Source organism: Nansenia antarctica (genome assembly GCF_963989245.1).
Source record: "Nansenia antarctica genome assembly, chromosome: 6".
NCBI lineage: Eukaryota > Metazoa > Chordata > Actinopteri > Argentiniformes > Microstomatidae > Nansenia > Nansenia antarctica.
The window spans coordinates 23,275,001-23,298,530 of NC_137676.1; the positions used below are offsets into that span (position 1 = coordinate 23,275,001).

At 49.6% G+C, this 23,530-nt stretch overlaps 1 protein-coding gene across 1 annotated transcript in view; it reads right to left on the minus strand.

The window, feature by feature from the left end:
* The window catches only part of lama2 (laminin, alpha 2), a gene marked incomplete at both ends in the record, with an annotated part of 430,348 nt that overhangs the window by 202,064 nt on the left and 204,754 nt on the right, over positions 1–23,530 (minus strand). The window contains one exon of the mRNA XM_080534306.1: positions 17,442–17,555. Within this exon, the coding sequence (XP_080390432.1) occupies positions 17,442–17,555 (114 nt within the window). The remainder of the gene's footprint in view (positions 1–17,441; positions 17,556–23,530) is intronic.

Consider the following 23,530-nt stretch of genomic DNA (forward strand, 5'->3'; position numbering starts at 1 on the left):
AAGGAGACAGGATACAGGAGACTAGGAGACAAGGAGACAGGAGACTAGGAGACAAGGAGAAAGGAGACTAGGAGACAAGGAGACAGGAGACTAGGAGACAGGAGACAAGGGGACAGGAGACAAGAGACTAGGAGACAAGGAGACTAGGAGACAAGGAGACCAGGAGACAGGAGACAAGGAGACAGGAGACTAGGAGACAAGGAGAAAGGAGACTAGGAGACAAGGAGACAGGATACTAGGAGACAGGAGACAGGAGACAAGGAGACAGGAGACAGGAGACTAGGAGACTAGGAGACAGGAGACAAGGAGACAGGAGACTAGGAGACAGAAGACAAGGGGACAGGAGACAAGAGACTAGGAGACAAGAGACAAGGAGACTAGGAGACAAGGAGACCAGGAGATTAAGAGACAAGGAGACAGGAGACTAGGAGACAGGAGACTAGGAGACAGGAGACAAGGAGACAAGGAGACAGGAGACTAGGAGACAGGAGACTAGGAGACAGGAGACTAGGAGACAGGAGACAGGAGACTAAGAGACAAGGAGACTAGGAGACAGGAGACTAGGAGACAGGAGACTAGGAGACAAGGAGACAGGAGACAGGAGACTAGGAGACAGGAGACAGGAGACTAGGAGACAGGAGACAAGGAGACAAGGAGACAGGAGACAGGAAACAGGAGACTAGGAGACAAGGAGAATAGGAGACAGGAGACAAGGAGACAGGAGACTAGGAGACAAGGAGACAAGGAGACAGGAGACTAGGAGACAAGGAGACCAGGAGACTAAGAGACAAGGAGACATGAGCCAGGAGACTAAGAGACAAGGAGACAGGAGACAGGAGACTAGGAGACAGGAGACTAGGAGACAGGAGCTAGGAGACAGGAGACAAGGAGACAAGGAGACAGGAGACTAGGAGACAGGAGACTAGGAGACAGGAGACTAGGAGACAAGGAGACAGGAGACAGGAGACTAAGAGACAAGGAGACAGGAGCCAGGAGACTAAGAGACAAGGAGACAGGAGACTAGGAGACAGGAGACTAGGAGACAAGGAGACAGGAGACAGGAGACTAGGAGACAGGAGACTAGGAGACAGGAGACAAGGAGACAAGGAGACAGGAGACTAGGAGACAGGAGACTAGGAGACAGGAGCTAGGAGACAGGAGACAAGGAGACAAGGAGACAGGAGACTAGGAGACAGGAGACTAGGAGACAGGAGACTAGGAGACAAGGAGACAGGAGACAGGAGACTAAGAGACAAGGAGACAGGAGCCAGGAGACTAAGAGACAAGGAGACAAGGAGACAGGAGACTAGGAGACAGGAGACTAGGAGACAAGGAGACAGGAGACAGGAGACTAGGAGACAGGAGACAGGAGACTAGGAGACAGGAGACAAGGAGACAAGGAGACAGGAGACTAGGAGACAGGAGACTAGGAGACAAGGAGACAGGAGACAGGAGACTAAGAGACAAGGAGACTAGGAGACAGGAGACTAGGAGACAGGAGACTAGGAGACAAGGAGACAGGAGACTAGGAGACAGAAGACATGAGACAGGAGACTAGGAGACAGGAGACAAGGAGACCAGGAGACTAAGAGACAAGGAGACAGGAGACAGGAGACTAGGAGACTAGGAGACTAGGAGACCAGGAGACCAGGAGACTAAGAGACAAGGAGACAGGAGACAGGAGACAGGAGACAGGAGACTAGGAGACTAGGAGACAAGGAGACCAGGAGACTAAGAGACAAGGAGACAGGAGACAGGAGACAGGAGACTAGGAGACTAGGAGACAGGAGACAGGAGACAGGAGACTAGGAGACAAGGAGAAAGGAGACTAGGAGACAAGGAGACAGGAGACTAGGAGACAGGAGACTAGGAGACAGGAGACAAGGAGACATGAGACTAGGAGACAAGGAGACAGGAGACTAGGAGACAGAAGACTAGGAGACAGAAGACTAGGAGACAAGGAGACTAGGAGACAGGAGACAAGGAGACTAGGAGACAGAAGACAGGAGGCATGAGACAAGGAGACAAGGAGACAGGAGAAAGGAGACTAGGAGACTAGGAGACAGGAGACAAGGAGACAGGAGACAAGGAGACTAGGAGACAGAAGACAGGAGGCAGGAGACTAGGAGACAGGAGACTAGGAGACTAGGAGACAAGGAGACAGGAGACTAGGAGAAAGGAAACAGGAGACTAGGAGACAGGAGACAAGGAGAATAGGAGACAGGAGAAAAGCAGACAAGGAGACCAGGAGACAAGGAGACAAGGAGACAGGAGACTAGGCGACTAGGAGACAGGAGACAGGAGACAGGAGACTAGGAGACAAGGAGACAGGAGACTAGGAGACAGGAGACTAGGAGACTAGGAGACAAGGAGACAAGGAGACAGGAGACTAGGAGACTAGGAGACAGAAGACAGGAGAAAGGAGAAAAGGAGACAAGGAGACCAGGAGACAAGGAGACAGGAGACTAGGAGACTAGGAGACAGAAGACAGGAGACAGGAGACTAGGAGACAGGAGACAGGAGACTAGGAGACAGGAGACTAGGAGACAGGAGACAGGATACTAGGAGACAAGGAGACAAGGAGACCAGGAGACAAGGAGACCAGGAGATTAAGAGAGAAGGAGACAGGAGACAAGGAGACAAGGAGACAGGAGACTAGGAGACAGGAGACTAGGAGACAGGAGACTAGGAGACAAGGAGACAGGAGACAGGAGACTAGGAGACTAGGAGACAGGAGACTAGGAGACAAGGAGACAGGAGACAGGAGACTAAGAGACAAGGAGACAGGAGACTAGGAGACAGGAGACTAGGAGACAGGAGACTAGGAGACAAGGAGACAGGAGACAGGAGACTAGGAGACAGGAGACAGGAGACTAGGAGACAGGAGACAAGGAGACAAGGAGACAGGAGACAGGAAACAGGAGACTAGGAGACAAGGATACTAGGAGACAGGAGACAAGGAGACAGGAGACTAGGAGACAAGGAGACAAGGAGACAAGGAGACAGGAGACAGGAGACAGGAGACAGGAGACTAGGAGACTAGGAGACAGGAGACAAGGAGACAGGAGACTAGGAGACAAGGAGAAAGGAGACTAGGAGACAAGGAGACAGGATACTAGGAGACAGGAGACAGGAGACAGGAGACTAGGAGACTAGGAGACAGGAGACAAGGAGACAGGAGACTAGGAGACAGGAGACAAGGGGACAGGAGACAAGAGACTAGGAGACAAGAGACAAGGAGACTAGGAGACAAGGAGACCAGGAGATTAAGAGACAAGGAGACAGGAGACTAGGAGACTAGGAGACAAGGAGACAGAAGACTAGGAGACTAGGAGACTAGGAGACAGAAGACAGGAGACTAGGAGACAGGAGACTAGGAGACAGGAGACTAGGAGACAGGAGACTAGGAGACATGGAGACAGGAGACTAGGAGACAAGGAGACAGGAGACAAGGAGACTAAGAGACAAGGAGACTAGGAGACAAGGAGACAGAATACAGGGGACTAGGAGACAGGAGACAAGGAGACAGGAGACTAGGAGACAAGGAGACAGGAAACTAGGAGAAAGGAGACAGGAGACTAGGAGACAGGAGACAAGGAGACAGGAGACTAGGAGACAGGAGACAAGGGGACAGGAGACAAGAGACTAGGAGACAAGAGACAAGGAGACTAGGAGACAAGGAGACAAGGAGACCAGGAGACAGGAGACAAGGAGAAAGGAGACTAGGAGACAAGGAGACAGGAGACTAGGAGACAGGAGACAAGGGGACAGGAGACAAGAGACTAGGAGACAAGAGACTAGGAGACAAGGAGACAAGGAGACCAGGAGACAGGAGACTAGGAGACAGGAGACTAGAAGACAAGGAGACAAGGAGACCAGGAGACAGGAGACAAGGAGACAGGAGACTAGGAGACAGGAGACTAGGAGACATGGAGACAGGAGACTAGGAGACAAGGAGACAGGAGACAAGGAGACTAAGAGACAAGGAGACTAGGAGACAAGGAGACAGAATACAGGGGACTAGGAGACAGGAGACAAGGAGACAGGAGACTAGGAGACAAGGAGACAGGAAACTAGGAGAAAGGAGACAGGAGACTAGGAGACAGGAGACAAGGAGACAGGAGACTAGGAGACAGGAGACAAGGGGACAGGAGACAAGAGACTAGGAGACAAGAGACAAGGAGACTAGGAGACAAGGAGACAAGGAGACCAGGAGACAGGAGACAAGGAGAAAGGAGACTAGGAGACAAGGAGACAGGAGACTAGGAGACAGGAGACAAGGGGACAGGAGACAAGAGACTAGGAGACAAGAGACTAGGAGACAAGGAGACAAGGAGACCAGGAGACAGGAGACTAGGAGACAGGAGACTAGAAGACAAGGAGACAAAGAGACCAGGAGACAGGAGACAAGGAGACAGGAGACTAGGAGACAAGGAGAAAGGAGACTAGGAGACAAGGAGACAGGATACTAGGAGACAGGAGACAGGAGACTAGGAGACAGGAAACAGGAGACTAGGAGACAGGAGACAAGGAGAATAGGAGACAGGAGAAAAGGAGACAAGGAGACCAGGAGACAAGGAGACAGGAGACAGGAGACAGGAGACTAGGAGACAAGGAGACAGGAGACTAGGAGACTAGGAGACTAGGAGACAAGGAGACAAGGAGACAGGAGACTAGGAGACTAGGAGACAGAAGACAGGAGAAAAGGAGACAAGGAGACCAGGAGACAAGGAGACAAGGAGACAGGAGACTAGGAGACTAGGAGACAGAAGACAGGAGACAGGAGACTAGGAGACAGGAGACAGGAGACTAGGAGACAGGAGACTAGGAGACAGGAGACAGGAGACTAGGAGACAAGGAGACAAGGAGACCAGGAGATTAAGAGACAAGGAGACAGGAGACAAGGAGACAAGGAGACAGGAGACTAGGAGACAGGAGACTAGGAGACAGGAGACTAGGAGACAAGGAGACAGGAGACAGGAGACTAAGAGACAAGGAGACTAGGAGACAGGAGACTAGGAGACAGGAGACTAGGAGACAGGAGACTAGGAGACAAGGAGACAGGAGACAGGAGACTAGGAGACAGGAGACAGGAGACTAGGAGACAGGAGACAAGGAGACAAGGAGACTAGGAGACAAGGAGACAAGGAGACAATGAGACAGGAGACAGGAGACAGGAGACTAGGAGACTAGGAGACAGGAGACAAGGAGACAGGAGACTAGGAGACAAGGAGACAGGATACTAGGAGACAGGAGACAGTAGACGGGAGACTAGGAGACTAGGAGACAGGAGACAAGGAGACAGGAGACTAGGAGACAGGAGACAAGGGGACAGGAGACAAGAGACTAGGAGACAAGAGACAAGGAGACCAGGAGATTAAGAGACAAGGAGACAGGAGACTAGGAGACTAGGAGACAAGGAGACAGAAGACTAGGAGACTAGGAGACTAGGAGACAGAAGACAGGAGACTAGGAGACAGGAGACTAGGAGACAGGAGACTAGGAGACAAGGAGACAGGAGACAAGGAGACTAAGAGACAAGGAGACTAGGAGACAAGGAGACAGAATACAGGGGACTAGGAGACAGGAGACAAGGAGACAGGAGACTAGGAGACAAGGAGACAGGAAACTAGGAGAAAGGAGACAGGAGACTAGGAGACAGGAGACAAGGAGACAGGAGACTAGGAGACAGGAGACAAGGGGACAGGAGACAAGAGACTAGGAGACAAGAGACAAGGAGACTAGGAGACAAGGAGACAAGGAGACCAGGAGACAGGAGACAAGGAGAAAGGAGACTAGGAGACAAGGAGACAGGAGACTAGGAGACAGGAGACAAGGGGACAGGAGACAAGAGACTAGGAGACAAGAGACTAGGAGACAAGGAGACAAGGAGACCAGGAGACAGGAGACTAGGAGACAGGAGACTAGGAGACAAGGAGACAAGGAGACCAGGAGACAGGAGACAAGGAGACAGGAGACTAGGAGACAGGAGACTAGGAGACAAGGAGACAAGCAGACCAGGAGACAGGAGACAAGGAGACAGGAGACTAGGAGGCAAGGAGAAAGGAGACTAGGAGACAAGGAGACAGGATACTAGGAGACAGGAGACAGGAGACTAGGAGACAGGAGACAAGGAGAAAGGAGACTAGGAGACAAGGAGACAGGATACTAGGAGACAGGAGACAGGAGACAGGAGACTAGGAGACTAGGAGACAGGAGACAAGGAGACAGGAGACTAGGAGACAAGGAGAAAGGAGACTAGGAGACAAGGAGACAGGATACTAGGAGACAGGAGACAGGAGACAGGAGACAGGAGACTAGGAGACTAGGAGACAGGAGACAAGGAGACAGGAGACTAGGAGACAGGAGACAAGGGGACAGGAGACAAGAGACTAGGAGACAAGAGACAAGGAGACTAGGAGACAAGGAGACCAGGAGATTAAGAGACAAGGAGACAGGAGACTAGGAGACTAGGAGACAAGGAGACAGAAGACTAGGAGACTAGGAGACTAGGAGACAGGAGACAGGAGACTAGGAGACAGGAGACTAGGAGACAGGAGACTAGGAGACAGGAGACTAGGAGACAAGGAGACAGGAGACAAGGAGACTAAGAGACAAGGAGACTAGGAGACAAGGAGACAGAATACAGGGGACTAGGAGACAAGGAGACAGGAAACTAGGAGAAAGGAGACAGGAGACTAGGAGACAGGAGACTAGGAGACAAGGAGACAGGAGACTAGGAGACAGGAGACAAGGAGACAGGAGACAGGAGACTAGGAGACAGGAGACAGGAGACTAGGAGACAGGAGACAAGGAGACAAGGAGACAGGAGACAGGAAACAGGAGACTAGGAGACAAGGATACTAGGAGACAGGAGACAAGGAGACAGGAGACTAGGAGACAAGGAGACAAGGAGACAATGAGACAGGAGACAGGAGACAGGAGACTAGGAGACTAGGAGACAGGAGACAAGGAGACAGGAGACTAGGAGACAAGGAGAAAGGAGACTAGGAGACAAGGAGACAGGATACTAGGAGACAGGAGACAGGAGACGGGAGACTAGGAGACTAGGAGACAGGAGACAAGGAGACAGGAGACTAGGAGACAGGAGACAAGGGGACAGGAGACAAGAGACTAGGAGACAAGAGACAAGGAGACCAGGAGATTAAGAGACAAGGAGACAGGAGACTAGGAGACTAGGAGACAAGGAGACAGAAGACTAGGAGACTAGGAGACTAGGAGACAGAAGACAGGAGACTAGGAGACAGGAGACTAGGAGACAGGAGACTAGGAGACAGGAGACTAGGAGACATGGAGACAGGAGACTAGGAGACAAGGAGACAGGAGACAAGGAGACTAAGAGACAAGGAGACTAGGAGACAAGGAGACAGAATACAGGGGACTAGGAGACAGGAGACAAGGAGACAGGAGACTAGGAGACAAGGAGACAGGAAACTAGGAGAAAGGAGACAGGAGACTAGGAGACAGGAGACAAGGAGACAGGAGACTAGGAGACAGGAGACAAGGGGACAGGAGACAAGAGACTAGGAGACAAGAGACAAGGAGACTAGGAGACAAGGAGACAAGGAGACCAGGAGACAGGAGACAAGGAGAAAGGAGACTAGGAGACAAGGAGACAGGAGACTAGGAGACAGGAGACAAGGGGACAGGAGACAAGAGACTAGGAGACAAGAGACTAGGAGACAAGGAGACAAGGAGACCAGGAGACAGGAGACTAGGAGACAGGAGACTAGGAGACAAGGAGACAAGGAGACCAGGAGACAGGAGACAAGGAGACAGGAGACTAGGAGACAGGAGACTAGGAGACAAGGAGACAAGCAGACCAGGAGACAGGAGACAAGGAGACAGGAGACTAGGAGACAAGGAGAAAGGAGACTAGGAGACAAGGAGACAGGATACTAGGAGACAAGGAGACAGGAGACAGGATACTAGGAGACAGGAGACAGGAGACTAGGAGACAGGAGACAAGGAGAAAGGAGACTAGGAGACAAGGAGACAGGATACTAGGAGACAGGAGACAGGAGACAGGAGACTAGGAGACTAGGAGACAGGAGACAAGGAGACAGGAGACTAGGAGACAAGGAGAAAGGAGACTAGGAGACAAGGAGACAGGATACTAGGAGACAGGAGACAGGAGACAGGAGACAGGAGACTAGGAGACTAGGAGACAGGAGACAAGGAGACAGGAGACTAGGAGACAGGAGACAAGGGGACAGGAGACAAGAGACTAGGAGACAAGAGACAAGGAGACTAGGAGACAAGGAGACCAGGAGATTAAGAGACAAGGAGACAGGAGACTAGGAGACAAGAGACTAGGAGACTAGGAGACAAGGAGACCAGGAGACAGGAGACAAGGAGACAGGAGACTAGGAGACAGGAGACTAGGAGACAAGGAGACAAGCAGACCAGGAGACAGGAGACAAGGAGACAGGAGACTAGGAGACAAGGAGAAAGGAGACTAGGAGACAAGGAGACAGGATACTAGGAGACAGGAGACAGGAGACTAGGAGACAGGAGACAAGGAGAATAGGAGACAGGAGAAAAGGAGACAAGGAGACCAGGAGACAAGGAGACAGGAGACTAGGCGACTAGGAGACAAGAGACAAGGAGACTAGGAGACAAGGAGACCAGGAGATTAAGAGACAAGGAGACAGGAGACTAGGAGACTAGGAGACAAGGAGACAGAAGACTAGGAGACTAGGAGACTAGGAGACAGGAGACAGGAGACTAGGAGACAGGAGACTAGGAGACAGGAGACTAGGAGACAGGAGACTAGGAGACAAGGAGACAGGAGACAAGGAGACTAAGAGACAAGGAGACTAGGAGACAAGGAGACAGAATACAGGGGACTAGGAGACAGGAGACAAGGAGACAGGAGACTAGGAGACAGGAGACTAGGAGACAAGGAGACAGGAGACTAGGAGACAGGAGACAAGGAGACAGGAGACAGGAGACTAGGAGACAGGAGACAGGAGACTAGGAGACAGGAGACAAGGAGACAAGGAGACAGGAGACAGGAAACAGGAGACTAGGAGACAAGGATACTAGGAGACAGGAGACAAGGAGACAGGAGACTAGGAGACAAGGAGACAAGGAGACAATGAGACAGGAGACAGGAGACTAGGAGACAAGGAGAAAGGAGACTAGGAGACAAGGAGACAGGATACTAGGAGACAGGAGACAGGAGACGGGAGACTAGGAGACAAGGAGACAGGAGACAAGGAGACAGGAGACTAGGAGACAGGAGACAAGGGGACAGGAGACAAGAGACTAGGAGACAAGAGACAAGGAGACCAGGAGATTAAGAGACAAGGAGACAGGAGACTAGGAGACTAGGAGACAAGGAGACAGAAGACTAGGAGACTAGGAGACTAGGAGACAGAAGACAGGAGACTAGGAGACAGGAGACTAGGAGACAGGAGACTAGGAGACAGGAGACTAGGAGACATGGAGACAGGAGACTAGGAGACAAGGAGACAGGAGACAAGGAGACTAAGAGACAAGGAGACTAGGAGACAAGGAGACAGAATACAGGGGACTAGGAGACAGGAGACAAGGAGACAGGAGACTAGGAGACAAGGAGACAGGAAACTAGGAGACTAGGAGACAGGAGACAGGAGACTAGGAGACAGGAGACAAGGAGACAGGAGACTAGGAGACAGGAGACAAGGGGACAGGAGACAAGAGACTAGGAGACAAGAGACAAGGAGACTAGGAGACAAGGAGACAAGGAGACCAGGAGACAGGAGACAAGGAGAAAGGAGACTAGGAGACAAGGAGACAGGAGACTAGGAGACAGGAGACAAGGGGACAGGAGACAAGAGACTAGGAGACAAGAGACTAGGAGACAAGGAGACAAGGAGACCAGGAGACAGGAGACTAGGAGACAGGAGACTAGGAGACAAGGAGACAAGGAGACCAGGAGACAGGAGACAAGGAGACAGGAGACTAGGAGACAGGAGACTAGGAGACAAGGAGACAAGGAGACAAGGAGACCAGGAGACAGGAGACAAGGAGACAGGAGACTAGGAGACAAGGAGAAAGGAGACTAGGAGACAAGGAGACAGGATACTAGGAGACAGGAGACAGGAGACTAGGAGACAGGAGACAAGGAGAAAGGAGACTAGGAGACAAGGAGACAGGATACTAGGAGACAGGAGACAGGAGACTAGGAGACTAGGAGACAGGAGACAAGGAGACAGGAGACTAGGAGACAAGGAGAAAGGAGACTAGGAGACAAGGAGACAGGATACTAGGAGACAGGAGACAGGAGACAGGAGACAGGAGACTAGGAGACTAGGAGACAGGAGACAAGGAGACAGGAGACTAGGAGACAGGAGACAAGGGGCAGGAGACAAGAGACTAGGAGACAAGAGACAAGGAGACTAGGAGACAAGGAGACCAGGAGATTAAGAGACAAGGAGACAGGAGACTAGGAGACTAGGAGACTAGGAGACAAGGAGACAGAAGACTAGGAGACTAGGAGACTAGGAGACAGGAGACAGGAGACTAGGAGACAGGAGACTAGGAGACAGGAGACTAGGAGACAGGAGACTAGGAGACAAGGAGACAGGAGACAAGGAGACTAAGAGACAAGGAGACTAGGAGACAAGGAGACAGAATACAGGGGACTAGGAGACAGGAGACAAGGAGACAGGAGACTAGGAGACAAGGAGACAGGAAACTAGGAGAAAGGAGACAGGAGACTAGGAGACAGGAGACTAGGAGACAAGGAGACAGGAGACTAGGAGACAGGAGACAAGGGGACAGGAGACAAGAGACTAGGAGACAAGAGACAAGGAGACTAGGAGACAAGGAGACAAGGAGACCAGGAGACAGGAGACAAGGAGACAGGAGACTAGGAGACAAGGAGAAAGGAGACTAGGAGACTAGGAGACAGGAGACAAGGAGACAGGAGACTAGGAGACAAGGAGACAGGATACTAGGAGACAGGAGACAGGAGACTAGGAGACAGGAGACAAGGAGACAGGAGACAGGAGACAAGGAGACTAGGAGACAGGAGACAAGAAGACAGGAGACTAGGAGACAGGAGACAAGGGGACAGGAGACAAGAGACTAGGAGACAAGAGACAAGGAGACTAGGAGACAAGGAGACCAGGAGATTAATAGACAAGGAGACAGGAGACTAGGAGACAGGAGACTAGGAGACAGGAGACAAGGAGACAAGAGACTAGGAGACAGGAGACTAGGAGACTAGGAGACAGGAGACTAGGAGACAAGGAGACAGGAGACAGGAGACAAGGAGACAGGAGACAGGAGACTAAGAGACAAGGAGACTAGGAGACAGGAGACTAGGAGACAGGAGACAGGAGACTAGGAGACAGGAGACAAGGAGACAAGGAGACAGGAGACAGGAAACAGGAGACTAGGAGACAAGGAGACTAGGAGACAGGAGACAAGGAGACAGGAGACTAGGAGACAAGGAGACAAGGAGACAAGGAGACAGGAGACAAGGAGACCAGGAGACTAAGAGACAAGGAGACATGAGCCAGGAGACTAAGAGACAAGGAGACAGGAGACAGGAGACTAGGAGACAGGAGACTAGGAGACAGGAGACTAGGAGACAGGAGACTAGGAGACAAGGAGACAGGAGACAGGATACTAAGAGACAAGGAGACAGGAGCCAGGAGACTAAGAGACAAGGAGACAAGGAGACAGGAGACTAGGAGACAGGAGACTAGGAGACAAGGAGACAGGAGACAGGAGACTAGGAGACAGGAGACAGGAGACTAGGAGACAAGGAGACAAGGAGACAGGAGACTAGGAGACAGGAGACTAGGAGACAGGAGACTAGGAGACAAGGAGACAGGAGACAGGAGTCTAAGAGACAAGGAAACTAGGAGACAGGAGACTAGGAGACAGGAGACTAGGAGACAAGGAGACAGGAGACTAGGAGACAGAAGACATGAGACAGGAGACTAGGAGACAGGAGACAAGGAGACAGGAGACAGGAAACAGGAGACTAGGAGACAGGAGACAAGGAGACTAGGAGACAGGAGACAGGAGACTAGGAGACAAGAAGACAGGAGACCAGGAGACTAAGAGACAAAGAGACAAGGAGACTAGGAAACAAGGAGACAGGAGACTAGGAGACAGAAGACAGGAGACAGGAGACTAGGAGACAGGAGACAGGAGACAGGAGACTAGGAGACAAGGAGACAGGAGACTAGGAGACAGGAAACAGGAGACTAGGAGACAGGAGACTAGGAGACAAGGAGACAAGGAGACAGGAGACTAGGAGACAAGGAGACAGGAGATTAGGAGACAGAAGACAGGAGACAGGAGACTAGGAGACAGGAGACTAGGAGACAGGAGACAAGGAGACTAGGAGACAAGGAGACAGGAGACTAGGAGACAAGGAGACAGGAGACTAGGAGACAGAAGACATGAGACAGGAGACTAGGAGACAGGAGACAAGGAGACAGGAGACAGGAAACAGGAGACTAGGAGACAGGAGACAAGGAGACAGGAGACAGGAGACTAGGAGACAAGGAGACAAGGAGACCAGGAGACTAAGAGACAAGGAGACAGGAGACAGGAGACAGGAGACTAGGAGACTAGGAGACAAGGAGACCAGGAGACTAAGAGACAAGGAGACAGGAGACAGGAGACAGGAGACTAGGAGACTAGGAGACAGGAGACAGGAGACTAGGAGACAGGAGACTAGGAGACAGGAGACAAGGAGACATGAGACTAGGAGACAAGGAGACAGGAGACTAGGAGACAGAAGACTAGGAGACAAGGAGACTAGGAGACAGGAGACAAGGAGACAGGAGACAAGGAGACTAGGAGACAGAAGACAGGAGGCATTAGACAAGGAGACAAGGAGACAGAAGACAGGAAACAGGAGACTAGGAGACAAGGAGACTAGGAGACAGAAGACAGGAGGCAGGAGACTAGGAGACTAGGAGACAAGGAGACAGGAGACTAGGAGACAGGAAACAGGAGACTAGGAGACAGGAGACAAGGAGACTAGGAGACAGGAGAAAAGGAGACAAGGAGACCAGGAGACAAGGAGACAAGGAGACAGGAGACTAGGAGACTAGGAGACAGGAGACAGGAGACTAGGAGACAAGGAGACAGGAGACTAGGAGACAGGAGACTAGGAGACTAGGAGACAAGGAGACAAGGAGACAGGAGACTAGGAGACTAGGAGACAGAAGACAGGAGAAAGGAGAAAAGGAGACAAGGAGACCAGGAGACAAGGAGACAAGGAGACAGGAGACTAGGAGACTAGGAGACAAGGAGACAGAATACAAGGGACTAGGAGACAGGAGACAAGGAGACAGGAGACTAGGAGACAAGAAACTAGGAGAAAGGAGACTAGGAGACAGGAGACTAGGAGACAAGGAGACAGGAGACTAGGAGACAGGAGACAAGGGGACAGGAGACAAGAGACTAGGAGACAAGAGACAAGGAGACTAGGAGACAAGGAGACAAGGAGACCAGGAGACAGGAGACAAGGAGACAGGAGACTAGGAGACAAGGAGAAAGGAGACTAGGAGACTAGGAGACAGGAGACAAGGAGACAGGAGACTAGGAGACAAGGAGACAGGATACTAGGAGACAGGAGACAGGAGACTAGGAGACAGGAGACAAGGAGACAGGAGACTAAGAGACAAGGAGACAGGAGACAAGGAGACAGGAGACTAGGAGACAGGAGACAAGGGGACAGGAGACAAGAGACTAGGAGACAAGAGACAAGGAGACTAGGAGACAAGGAGACCAGGAGATTAAGAGACAAGGAGACAGGAGACTAGGAGACAGGAGACTAGGAGACAGGAGACAAGGAGACAAGGAGACAGGAGACTAGGAGACAGGAGACTAGGAGACTAGGAGACAGGAGACTAGGAGACAAGGAGACAGGAGACAGGAGACTAAGAGACAAGGAGACTAGGAGACAGGAGACTAGGAGACAGGAGACTAGGAGACAGGAGACAGGAGACTAGGAGACAGGAGACAAGGAGACAAGGAGACAGGAGACAGGAAACAGGAGACTAGGAGACAAGGAGACTAGGAGACAGGAGACAAGGAGACAGGAGACTAGGAGACAAGGAGACAAGGAGACAGGAGACTAGGAGACAAGGAGACAAGGAGACCAGGAGACTAAGAGACAAGGAGACATGAGCCAGGAGACTAAGAGACAAGGAGACAGGAGACAGGAGACTAGGAGACAGGAGACTAGGAGACAGGAGCTAGGAGACAGGAGACAAGGAGACAAGGAGACAGGAGACTAGGAGACAGGAGACTAGGAGACAGGAGACTAGGAGACAAGGAGACAGGAGACAGGATACTAAGAGACAAGGAGACAGGAGCCAGGAGACTAAGAGACAAGGAGACAGGAGACTAGGAGACAGGAGACTAGGAGACAGGAGACAGGAGACTAGGAGACAGGAGACAGGAGACTAGGAGACAGGAGACAAGGAGACAAGGAGACAGGAGACTAGGAGACAGGAGACTAGGAGACAGGAGACTAGGAGACAAGGAGACAGGAGACAGGAGACTAAGAGACAAGGAAACTAGGAGACAGGAGACTAGGAGTCAGGAGACTAGGAGACAAGGAGACAGGAGACTAGGAGACAGAAGACATGAGACAGGAGACAAGGAGACAGGAGACAGGAAACAGGAGACTAGGAGACAGGAGACAAGGAGACTAGGAGACAGGAGACAGGAGACTAGGAGACAAGGAGACAAGGAGACCAGGAGACTAAGAGATAAGGAGACAGGAGACAGGAGACAGGAGACTAGGAGACTAGGAGACAAGGAGACCAGGAGACTAAGAGACAAGGAGACAGGAGACAGGAGACAGGAGACTAGGAGACTAGGAGACAGGAGACAGGAGACAGGAGACTAGGAGACTAGGAGACAGGAGACAGGAGACTAGGAGACAAGGAGAAAGGAGACTAGGAGACAAGGAGACAGGAGACTAGGAGACAGGAGACTAGGAGACAGGAGACAGGAGACTAGGAGACAGGAGACAAGGAGACATGAGACTAGGAGACAAGGAGACAGGAGACTAGGAGACAGAAGACTAGGAGACAAGGAGACTATGAGACAGGAGACAAGGAGACAGGAGACAAGGAGACAAGGAGACAGAAGACAGGAAACAGGAGACTAGGAGACAAGGAGACTAGGAGACAGGAGACAAGGAGACAGGAGACAAGGAGACAGAAGACAGGAGGCAGGAGACTAGGAGACAGGAGACTAGGAGACTAGGAGACAAGGAGACAGGAGACTAGGAGACAGGAAACAGGAGACTAGGAGACAGGAGACAAGGAGACTAGGAGACAGGAGAAAAGGAGACAAGGAGACCAGGAGACAAGGAGACAAGGAGACAGGAGACTAGGAGACTAGGAGACAGGAGACAGGAGACAGGAGACTAGGAGACAAGGAGACAGGAGACTAGGAGACAGGAGACTAGGAGACTAGGAGACAAGGAGACAGGAGACTAGGAGACTAGGAGACAGAAGACAGGAGAAAGGAGAAAAGGAGACAAGGAGACCAGGAGACAAGGAGACAAGGAGACAGGAGACTAGGAGACTAGGAGACAGGAGACAGGAGACTAGGAGACAGGAGACAGGAGACTAGGAGACAGGAGACTAGGAGACATGAGACAGGAGACTAGGAGACAAGGAGACAAGGAGACCAGGAGACAGGAGACAAGGAGACAGGAGACTAGGAGACAAGGAGAAAGGAGACTAGGAGACAAGGAGACAGGAGACTAGGAGACAAGGAGAAAGGAGACTAGGAGACAAGGAGACAGGATACTAGGAGACAGGAGACAAGGAGACAGGAGACAGGAGACTAGGAGACAAGGAGAAAGGAGACTAGGAGACAGGAGACTAGGAGACAAGGAGAAAGGAGACTAGGAGACAAGGAGACAGGAGACTAGGAGACAGGAGACAAGGGGACAGGAGACAAGAGAATAGGAGACAAGAGACTAGGAGACAAGGAGACAAGGAGACCAGGAGACAGGAGACAAGGAGACAGGAGACTAGGAGACAGGAGACTAGGAGACAGGAGACTAGGAGACAAGGAGACAAGGAGACCAGGAGACAGGAGACAAGGAGACAGGAGACTAGGAGACAAGGAGAAAGGAGACTAGGAGACAAGGAGACAGGATACTAGGAGACAGGAGACAGGAGACTAGGAGACAGGAGACAAGGAGACAGGAGACAGGAGACTAGGAGACAAGGAGAAAGGAGACTAGGAGACAAGGAGACAGGAGACTAGGAGACAGGAGACAAGGGGACAGGAGACAAGAGACTAGGAGACAAGAGACTATGAGACAAGGAGACAAGGAGACCAGGAGACAGGAGACTAGGAGACAGGAGACTAGGAGACAAGGAGACAAGGAGACCAGGAGACAGGAGACAAGGAGACAGGAGACTAGGAGACAAGGAGAAAGGAGACTAGGAGACAAGGAGACAGGATACTAGGAGACAGGAGACAGGAGACTAGGAGACAGGAGACAAGGAGAAAGGAGACTAGGAGACAAGGAGACAGGATACCAGGAGACAGGAGACAGGAGACAGGAGACAGGAGACAGGAGACTAGGAGACTAGGAGACAGGAGACAAGGAGACAGGAGACTAGGAGACAAGGAGAAAGGAGACTAGGAGACAAGGAGACAGGATACTAGGAGACAGGAGACAGGAGACAGGAGACTAGGAGACTAGGAGACAGGAGACAAGGAGACAGGAGACTAGGAGACAGGAGACAAGGGGACAGGAGACAAGAGACTAGGAGACAAGAGACAAGGAGACTAGGAGACAAGGAGATCAGGAGATTAAGAGACAAGGAGACAGGAGACTAGGAGACTAGGAGACAAGGAGACAGAAGACTAGGAGACTAGGAGACTAGGAGACAGAAGACAGGAGACTAGGAGACAGGAGACAGGAGACTAGGAGACAGGAGACTAGGAGACATGGAGACAGGAGACTAGGAGACAAGGAGACAGGAGACAAGGAGACTAAGAGACAAGGAGACTAGGAGACAAGGAGACAGAATACAGGAGACTAGGAGACAGGAGACAAGGAGACAGGAGACTAGGAGACAAGGAGACAGGAAACTAGGAGAAAGGAGACAGGAGACTAGGAGACAGGAGACTAGGAGACAAGGAGACAGGAGACTAGGAGACAGGAGACAAGGAGACAGGAGACTAGGAGACTACAATAGGACACTAGAGAGCCCAGCTGGGATCTGCTGTAAGGTGAAGTCATAAGAATGGGACACACGCACACACACACACACATGCACGCACACACGCGCACGCACACACACACACACACACACGCACACACGCACACGTACACACACACACGTACACACACATGCACACACACACACACACACACACACACTTGCACACACACACACCCCTCCCCCCTCCCTACTTACCAGGCACTGTCCAGTGACATCATGGCAGTGTGTGGCATGGCCGTGGCAGAGGCAGGGTTCACACACTCCTTTATACACCGTGCTGTTAACCCTCCGATGGCCAGGGGAACACACCTGCAAGACACATAAACACACATACACACACACATTAAGCCAGCTGTTACACAACACACACACACACACTCACACACAAACACACACACACACACACACACACACACACATACACACTCACACACAAACACACACACATACACACACACACACACACACACACATTATCACTCCTGTTACGCAAACGCACACCTGAACACTTTCAACACAACACACTCATTGGACAGATAATTACACAGTGCTAGAGAGAGAGGGGTGTGACAGCTTAAAGGCTTGGATTTGTAGAACGGTATAAATCTAACGATGTAAAATAAATAAAACATTTAATTTATCTCAGCGACTGTAGGAGAAATGAAATAAATAAACCACTATTTTTAGTAAGCGAGATTTCAAGTTTAATTGTCTCGTCTCATAAGCTGTTTTGCAGGCAGTAATTAGCCCCTACAACACTCTAATTAACGTGCCAGCGTGGCTGCACTAAGTGCTTTGATTTCTGCAGTTGGACAGAAAATAAAAAGGAATTGTAAACCAACTCCGTCATCCTGGAGATGCAGCTGGAATGCTGATACCACCACGGAACGTTCCGCACACTCTTAACAACAGTCACACGTTGTCCTCGGTTACAGCAAGGCCGACGGTCGCTAACGGCATTTTTTTCTGAATTGTTGATTTTCCGGGGTGTGTTTGAATGTTTCAGCTCATTTTTGTATTCACTGTGGGTCCATATACTGCCCACAACCACAACAAGGACAAACATGCGTCTCACCACAACCACAAGACAAAAATGCATGGCCATTTGTTATTTATTTATTTTTGGTCTCGTTAAGCACTTTCCCTCTGCACTGACCTTGTTGTTACCAGAGAGGACTATGCTGTCACTCCTCTGAAGAGAGGAGGAGAGGAGGAGAGGAGGAAGAAGAAAGGAGAGGTTAAGAGAGACGTAAAAGCAATATGGAAAGAAAAAAACACTTAGATAGTTTGTGGAATGTGTGCATACAATGGCCAGGGTTGACAAAGAACAGGCGGGGGAGAGGAGGATGAGAGGAGAGGAGGAAGAGAGGAGGAGAGGAGGAAGAGAGGAGAGGACATGAGAGGGAAGAAAACAAACACACAGAGTCGGAACAGAGAAATATCTGTATGTGATGTTGATATTGATACTGAATATGATCTAGCGTGCAGCGAGATGAAGTGAGTCTAAAAAAACACCCAGACAATGAATATGACCTGCTCTACCCTAGTTCACCTTTAACCTTTAACCTTTAACCTCTACCCTAGTTCACCTCTCCCTTTAACCTTTAACCTCTACCCTAGTTCACCTCTCCCTTTAACCTTTAACCTCTACCCTAGTTCACCTACCCCAGTTCACCTACCCTAGTTCACCTCTACCCTAGTTCACCTCTACCCTAGTTCACCTCTACCCTAGTTCACCTACCCTAGTTCACCTACCCTAGTTCACCTACGCTGGAGAATAATACAACATTGTGCGCGCAACGCGAGAGAGTTTTTGCCGGGTGAGATGTCTTCAGATAGAAAGTAAGCAAGTTGAAACGTTAGCAAATATAATTGCTGAGTGTTGTGACAGAGAAAGTTGGTTAAAATTGGTCATTATTATTGTGACTAGAAAGTGTCTGACTGACACTTGACAATGACTATAATTCCGTTGTGTAAATAAATAGTGTCAAAGAACTAGCAAGCTAGCTAGCTCAGAGGTGATTAGATGAGCTAGTCTGCTGCACACTTGCCAGCTAAAGAGCTAACTGGATGCACTTTATTATTTTACTTAAATTAGATATACAATCTTTCTTATTCTGCTAGAATTGGGCTTCATGGTAATACCATAATGGCATATTTACAGTACCTGAACAGTGGATTGAAGCATTTGAAATGTCTGTTTTTTATAGTTGGACATGTTTTTTTTCTCCAGGTGAGAGTAATGTCAAAATGACATTATCTGACTGCATTGCCCACAGCAATCCAAAATTCAATTATAAATATGTTATAAATTGATATGGATCAATGTATACCTCTTATTAGATTATAAATACTCTGGTTGTTATGTTTGCATTTTGGTTGACAGCAAAATAGGGAGAGAGGAGGATAGGGAGGGAGAGAAAGAGAGAGAGCAGGATGGTGTCAGCACACCAGAGAGAGACAGCAAGAACCAGGTGAGAAAGTGGACAGGTAGTCAAGACCACATAAGTAAGTAGCCTTGAGAACCGATGGTTCTCGAGCCTAATGGCCCATAGGGAAGGAGCCTATCTCCTGTTTCCGTAGCGTGAGGCGGCTTAATGTACAAGTTAGTACACCCCCTGGACATGACGCTGGTATGTCGCAGGGTCTTACCCCCTGGGGGGGGGGTCCATGCCACGGCCCATGCCACCCCCCCAAGGCAGCAAACCTAGGGGAAACACTGCTACCCTAGTTCACCTCTACCCTAGTTCACCTACCCTAGTTCACCTACCCTAGTTCACCTACCCTAGTTCACCTACCCTAGTTCACCTCTACCCTAGTTCACCTACCCTAGTTCACCTCTACCCTAGTTCACCTACCCTAGTTCACCTCTACCCTAGTTCACATACCCTAGTTCACCTCTACCCTAGTTCACCTACCCTAGTTCACCTCCACCCTAGTTCACCTACCCTCAGAGGAATATGTATGTTTATGAAAACAAAGATTAGAACAAATGCAAAACAAAGATGTATAACAGTTAAAGGAGTTAATTTATGGAATACTTTTGAAAAGGAAATGAACATGTGTAGTACATTAAAAGGATTTAAAAAAATATTTAAAAATAAGATGATTAACAAGTATAAAACAGAGGTTTAAATATAGTTTTTGTTTGGTATTTTTTTAAAACATTTTGTTGACATGCGTAAGTGACATTTTTGTTTATAAAAGTTTCAATGTTTTGATTATGCATTCATGGGGGGACATGCATACATGTAACAAGGGTAGGCGCAATAAGCCACGGCTTCAGCCTACACCTTTTTGGTCCTGATGTTATAAATTGTGACTATGCACATTTTCTTATATCTGTATTGTGAATTGTATAGGGGACCAAAATAAACATTCTCTATCAATCAATCAATCAAAAAACCTACCCTAGTTCACCTACCCTAGTTCACCTCTACCCTAGTTCACCTACCCTAGTTCACCTCTACCCTAGTTCACCTCTCCCTTTACCCCAGTTCCCCCCCCCCCCCCCCCCCAACCCTTAACACCCCACCCCCCCACACTGCTCTAACGGGTCCCAGTCCCCCCCCACCCCCCCACCCCCCCCCACAGTGTCCCAGCTACCCTACTCCTCTGCATTAAAGACCTGGTCATGCATTAGATTTCTCCCAATATACCCCTCCCCCCCTCCACCCATAACCCTCCACCCATAACCTTCCCCCCCTCCACCCATAACCCCCCCACCCCCCCCACCCCTTCTGAATGTGTAGCTCAGTCAGCACAAAGCGTCCCATGCAGAAATCAATAGCCATCACCGCTATTTTAATAGGAAAGACACTTTGAGAGGAGAGGACACACTGATGTAATAGCACATCATTTTATACATGAATGTCAGCCCTCTACACACACACACACACACACACGCACACGCACACACACACACACACACACACACACATACACATACACACACGCACGTGCACACACACACACACACACACACACACACACACACACACATACTTTGTAAGGCCTACAGGGAGGCTGGTGGAGGTAGAAATCGGAGGACGGAATGGACATGGTACCATTCCTCATTCTGTTCTAGGCTTTACAATGAGGCCCATCCTCCGATGTCTACCTTCGCCAGCTTCCCCTGGGGTAGAGAGCCTGTCTGTCTGTCTGTACCACAGCCGGCCCTACTTCCTGAGAATACTCAGAAACAACCATGTAAGACAAGACCTGCTTGTGTCCTTCTACCACTGCTCCGTGGAAAGCATCCTCACGTACTGCATCTGCGTGTGGTTCCTCAGCTGCACAGTCGCAGAGAGGAGAGCGCTCCAGAGGGTCGTCAACCCGGCCCAGAAGATCATCGGATGCCCTCTCCCCTCCCTGGAAGAACTGTACAACACCTGTTGTCCCAAGAAGGCAGTCAAAATCCTCAAGGACTCACACCACCCTGGCTACAAACACTTCATACGGCTGCGCTCAGGCAAGCGCTTCAATATCATGTCGATGTTTGTCTCATTCTTGTTTTTTATTATCTAAGACTGTGTTTCATTGTTAGAACCTAGGGCTTGCATTTACATTTTGTTGCACCTGTTACAATGACAATAAAGATCATTCATTCATTCATTCACTCTATACTCGCACCAGCAGCCAACTCAACATCGATGAAGCCCGTCTTGAGTTATTCACCAAGAAAGGAAGGGGGAAAAAAGAGCAGTGTACCAAGGACGACACGGTTGGGACAAGCTCTTGTGGTTGCACCTAAGATGCCATCACCAACAGACTGGGGTTGGATGGATCCAAGTGACTGGAAACCTTTGTGGTCAACTCTTCCACAGGCAAGCCAGTCCATCCTTGAACTTTTGAGTTGTGGCTGCAAGAAAGGCTGCCGGGGGCATTGCAAGTGCAGAAAAGCCTCCTTAAAGTGCATTGCTCTGTGTCAGTGTGGAGGAGACTGTGGAGACAGTGAAGAATAGGTGTCTGGGTAGTGTGTGGTGGCACCTTTGTTTTTATTAAACTTGTTCCCTTGTCCCAGTGTATCTGCTTTGGTGATCCCTAGCACATTATGAGGTCTGAGGTCACCACTAACTAGGGGTGTAACTGTAACGGATCACGGATAATCCGTGATCCGTTCGGATCGCCCTCCACGGTTCGGAACGCATGTGTACCGCGGATCAATAGCAAAACCGTTTTTTTTTTTTTTTTTTTTTTTTTTTTTCCTAACACCAGGGGAGCCACCCCTCCTAAATGTCGTTGTTTGGTACCTGTACTGTAGCAATGACAATAAAGACCATTCATTCATTCAAATGTAACCGGTAGAAAAACAATCATGTGCGCTTTATTCTCACTCTCTGCATGCATACTGAGTTGACAACAACATTCATTCACTCATCTCTGTCCCACTTATATCACGTCATATCACCCACTAAGCAGCCTGGGTGATTGTGTAAACACACAAAAAAAGTACTCTGTTATGTACTCACTCCACGTGAAGCTGGGAATCCACAGCAACAAGTATCATGGCGAGTGCTACGTTGGCGAACTGGAAAGGCCTCCCTCGTCATTGAAATCACATGTTATGGGAGCACTTTGGCTTCCCTGTTACTTATAATAATGATGGAAGGAGGGAGGTCGATAAGAAAGTTACGGTGTGTAGGCATATATATGTTGTTATATATAGATGTTATATATATATATATATGTGTGATATATATATATCAGTTTTGACATCTTGAATGTTGTTTTTTTGTTTCACACATTAAAAGTGGTGTTTTTACAGAATTCAAGGAAAATGTTGTTTTTATTAAAAAATATATATGTTTTGTGTTGATCCGAAAAATGATCCGATCCGTGACTCAAAATCCGTGACACGATCCGATCCGTGAGTTAGGTGATCCGTTACACCCCTACCACTAACTATTCACCAGAACACTTTATGATGTTGTATATGGTATCATTGCAATTATTGACCTTCAAAACATGGGGGTAGACATCATTTGTTCAGTGTTATCATGTTTGGTTAAGGAGATATGAAGCAAAGTACATTATTCGGTTATGGCGGAAAGGAAAATGGCCGCCATGGCCACCTGAACACTTTATGATCTTGTATATGCTATCATTGTAATCCTTGATCTTCAAAACATAGGGGTAGACATCATGTGTTTGGTGTTATCATGTTTGGTTCAGGAGATATGAAGCAAAATACACAATTCGGCTATGGCGGAAAGGAAAATGGCCACCACGGCCACTAGGAGGAGTTTTTTCGAGGGCTCCACGTCTGAAAATGTTCAGGACCA